Genomic DNA, 5,086 nt, shown 5'->3' with positions numbered 1-5,086 from the left:
AAGATAATCGAGTGCTGGCGATAGTGGGGTTCAAGTCGTATGGTTCTAGTCCTTACCGACTCTCCGGCTGAGACGGCACTTGAGCAGACACGTTGCAGAGGTGATTTGGTAGGAAATGGTACCTTATAAATAAATAAGGGCGGCAAAAAATATTGAGACTTTTCTAAAAAAGTTTTTTTTTTTAATTTTTGACGAAAATGTCAATTTGTGTTTCATTGAATTGTGCCCGAAAAAAATAATACACTGAGGTGGAGAACTCAAAGTGCGTAACTCAAGGCGAATTAATATAAGGTGATAGCAGGAGTACAAAAACAAAAATTTACATGTATTTTGTTTTTGCTTCGGCGCATAAACTGTCAAAATCTGTAAGAGTGTGTGTAGAAATTCAAACAAAAATTTTTCAATTTGATATCAGAAGCCGTGCGGCGAAACACATACACAAAATCAGCTGAGCTAGTAACACCACCTTATATAAATTCGCCTTGGCGTAACTTTTGTAAAAAAAAGTTTGATACAAAGACACGGCATGCTTAACCATCTTGCGTTTAATGCTTAATACGAAATTCTGCTAATTGGGATTGATAACACCCTATACAAAACATATGTACATATTTGATGCGTATTATTTTGGAAATCTTGTATTTCTGTACATTACCATTATATGGGAGGTAGGCGTGGTTATTGCTCGATTTCAAAAAATTGCAAGGTAGGCAATATCGGCCTACACGCGCAATTGATCGAAGAAGTTAGTCGGTAGGAATATTGAAAATTGTTAAGATCAGTATACTTTTGGGCGGTGCATTGAGCACACGATAGGTTTACTTTTATAACATAAATTTAGTGGTGCATTGAGCACAGAATAAAAAACTTTTATAACGTTGTGAAATCGTTGTTTGAATTTGATCTTCAGTGAACGGTTGGTTCACCGCAACTTAAATTTTTTAATTCACCTCGCTCATTGAGACTTAACTTATATGTATTTCATTTTTTATTTTAATAGGCCATCGTCAAATTTTAGTAATTCTTCCTTGAAGGAAACAGAGGAAAAGAAAGTTGCACTCACTCACTAGTGAAATACAACATTTTGACATTGAAGCACCATGCACAGCTGTTGAAACCAAACCACCTTATATGAATTCGCCTTGGACTTAGAGATATAAAACATACACACACATCATAAATTTACAATGGCTTTGTGCATTTGTGGTAATTCCAGACGCATATAATTTCATCACAAATTTTTAAATCCTACGCAAAGTGATGATCAAGATTATATTCCCTATTGAAAAATAGATGCTGCATAGACTGACAATTTTTACACTAATTTGAAGGCACTATTTTCAAAATAGAAAAAAATAAAATTTCAATTACAGATAAATATGTATGTATGAATGGATTTCTAATCCTTTCCGGTCAAATCCGTCCCTGATAAATATAAAAATTTGTCCTCTTAATTGCAAGGTTCATAGAGCCTCATAATACCAAATGTAAAAAAAAAAAATATTCAAACGTTTTTTTGGGTAGCTATTAAAGCTACCTAAAATTTTTGCAATATATTGTACAAAAGTCCGCAAAGGAGTAAAAGCACTCAAGAAAAATCAATAATTATTTCACTAAGCTTGACGGAATAAAACTTTTATTTCATTATTAAATTATTAATGAAATTATTTATGCACAAACTAATTGATTTTTATGCAGATATGTTGGAATGAATATTTTATACCTTTTTAAGTATCTTTGGTTAAGATTTGAATTAAAAAATTTTAAATTTTTTCCATGAGAAGAGAATTATATAAAGAAATTTTGAAAAATTTCAGATAAAATTACAATATAAAATACAAATGACCCGTTTTAATAAACCTTCCCGGTTTTTCTGCCTTCAGTAGATCAAGAAATCAAAAGCCTACCCTTTGCTGCAACAACAGCGCACAGGCTTTTCAAAAACCACCCTAATTGCCTGTTCAACTGCAACCTTTGCGGACGTTTGTACAATATATGTATTGTACAAAACACTTACAACCTTTCCGTGTAAATGTTCAATATATTGGTAAATTGTTTTTGAGCACTCGGGAAAAATATTTTAATTCATGATAGTTTAATTTTAGCATTTTTATATCTGTGTTCGTATGGAAAAGCTTATATCGAAAGGCTGGCTTTAGTATAAATTGGCATCCGCAGCATACGATTGCGAATGACTTATTGGCGCTGAGCCGTTGAAGAACTTTTGGCTAATAAACGCGCAAGAAATAGTTCCGATACTAGCAAATCAATATTATTATTAAGTCTCATCAAAAAATTCGTTGTCGTTTAAAGAACAAAGGGAATGCCGCATTATACTAAAGCCAGCCTTTCGACATAAGCTACTGTTCCATACGAACACAGATATGATGAAATGCTTTTTATATTTCACGTATTTTTTGTACGGTAAATTACCACAACTTGCGTGTCACTGGAATTTTGTAAAATGGTATATTCAAGGTGTATTAAACAAGGTGGTGTTGGGGCGACAGCTGAATTTTTCGCCGTGGAGGCCATTACGTCAAAATGATGTGTTTGTTGTAACTCATACCAATGACAGTATGGCCATCAGCGTATAATTTGTTAGTGTAATTTTTTACTTATATACGGCCAACACCACCTTGTTAAATACGCCTTGGGTATATTTTTGAATTAAATTCTAAAAATATTTTTGAAACGTTTTTGATTTTGAAATTTACGTAAACGATTCGGAACATTCCAAAACTTCGTAAAATTTAATTTGTTTTCAAAAATATTTTTAGATTTACGGCCTTATTCATAAAAAATAAAGTAGCTTTAAAAAAGGTTTATAAACTGAAAAATATATGAAAACGTCATTTTATAAAGCTCTTTAAACCTACTTTATTTTTTATGAATAAGGCCATTAGATTTTTAGTAGCACGCTTCCAATGTTACAAAAAATTAAATGTACAATATATTGTGCAGGGAAAGGGTTAAAATTACGTTAAGATGAAGTTTGTATGATCAGCAGAACGCGAGATATAACGATTTGAAAAGTACACGAATAATCAGAATCACGAAAAAATGCAAACTTTAACAGATCATAACTCCGAAGAAAAAAAAGAAAAAAAAACCTCGAACACAGCTTATTTCATGTATAGAACCCATATATGTAATACTTCTATATAGGCAGTAAGCTAGCTTCTCAATGTGTAAGCATTCCGAAATCAAAGCGAGACAGTCTAGTACCGTTTTTGTCAATGTATTGCGTACTTGAGTGCCGTTTTTGTATATGTGTTGTGTACATGTTTATTTATAAACGTATGTGTTCCTTTTCTTTCGTACGTGTTTATTGATATATCTGTACTGTAGTGTCTTCGGACGGTACTAGCTCTTACTGCCAATATAGGAGTATTACATATATGATAGAACCCATACAAAAATTTGAAGCTAATCGAAAGTGTGACACCAAATTTGGTGTCCGATATGAAAAAAGAATGTCTCATATGATTAAGCGAGCGATATTTGCGCAAATGATAAGTATACATATATCTCTAGTTTTCCGAACATGAAATTTATAATGGAACTAATTTCTATGCTTAATTTTTTCGACAAAGTAAATATTTTTAATACGATTGCAGACAATCCGTGCTTAATCAGTTTCGGTCGTTCGGGGCCTCACTTGATCTTTTCTCCGTGGGTGTTCGTGCTCATTTTTGAGCGCATGCGCAGTATTCACCGAAAGATTTCATATTGTACCCGGGTATTTGTTAAGTGAACAACTAATTTTCATAAAAAAAACTTGCTAATGTGTCGCGTCCCAGTTTATAAGTATATATAAGTATATATTGAAACCCCCAGAGACAAACAAATATTTACTCAAAATCGTTTATCCCTAAAGACCAAAAATAATTTCAGAAATTTTACTAGAAGTGCAAAAAATCAGCTTTAGTTTATTCCATAAAAGAATAAAACCAAGAAAGCAAATACAAAATACATTTTGGTTAAAAATTTCCAATTCTTCAAGAAAAAAATAACCGATAATGAGCACAATTTGGAGCAAGACTTAAAATGTTTATAATACATATTTACTTTTCAGTGAGGCACTCTCTCACAGTGTTCAATATTCACATAAAATTTATTATAATTTGTTTTTTGATTGCTTCGATCTTCTATTTAGCTCTTCCTTTTAATGTTTTAATATGTAGATATGTATACCTTCGCCTTAGGCGTCTCCGCCTCCGTTGCCGCCACGTGCTGTACTGCCACTACGCATTGTCGTACCGCCATACTTGCTGTGGTGCAAGTGTTCGTCGCTGCGCGGCGTCATGCCATCTGAGCTCATTTGAAATTCATCGTCATCCTCATCGAAGACGGGCTTGCTGATTTTCATGGCTTCTTCCAAGCGGTAGCTGTTGCTTTTGGGCAATGGTTGATCGTCGCATTTTAGTTCACTCATTTGCATTTGAGTGCAGAAGCGTTGAATGTGCTCCAGCACTTCCCGCATTCCAATCTCGGATGACTTTTGACCAATGCTGCGCTCTTCAGAAGAGGTCTTGTGGGGCTCCGAGGGCGACGATTTTATAGTGCTGCGGCAGGAACAGGAATTTTGTGCCTTTTCACATTCATTGGTCGATGTACTTGGCTTCGATCCGCTACAATGTTTCTGGGGTTGCGCTGCGGGTGGATTTGGTGCAGCAGTTGGGTGAGTCCCTGACGTGGATGCCAGCATCGTATGGTGTTGGTAGAACATCTTGTCATATTCCGACTTCATGCAAAGATACCTAAAGTGTCGCGAATTCTCCTCGCCATAGTGGACAACCTCTATAGAGTAGATAAAACAAAAAACAACGAAATTGTACAGAAACTTTCAAATGTCGCTTACTGTTATTAATATCAGTTTGAAGTTTGTTCAGCAAGGCATTGGTGGATTTGAGTTCAGCTGAAAAGCGATCGACCTTTGCCGATAGTTCACGAAAATTCCGATTAAGTAAATCTGAGATAGATTTCTAAGAGGAAAACATTGAAAACTATGTAGTATTTTAGTTGTGCTGTCAACTCTTACCCCAATAGCGTTTTCCACGGTTTGGCGTATGAGTTCAAAAAA

At 34.5% G+C, this 5,086-nt stretch overlaps 1 protein-coding gene across 1 annotated transcript; it reads right to left on the bottom strand.

Moving 5' to 3' along the window:
- Positions 1–4,154: 4,154 nt before the first annotated feature.
- On the bottom strand, positions 4,155–5,083 carry LOC118755575 (the record flags this gene model as incomplete). Its single annotated transcript, XM_036490404.1, has 3 exons — positions 4,155–4,803; positions 4,865–4,988; positions 5,045–5,083. Coding segments are annotated over 3 exons (762 nt in total), but the record flags the coding sequence as incomplete, so codon positions are not given.
- Between the last annotated feature and the right edge of the window lie 3 nt (positions 5,084–5,086).

Source organism: Rhagoletis pomonella, unplaced genomic scaffold (genome assembly GCF_013731165.1).
Source record: "Rhagoletis pomonella isolate Grant_MI unplaced genomic scaffold, Rhpom_1.0 Rhpom_scaffold_06660, whole genome shotgun sequence".
Lineage (NCBI taxonomy): Eukaryota > Metazoa > Arthropoda > Insecta > Diptera > Tephritidae > Rhagoletis > Rhagoletis pomonella.
This window is presented reverse-complemented; position numbering and strand designations above follow the sequence as displayed.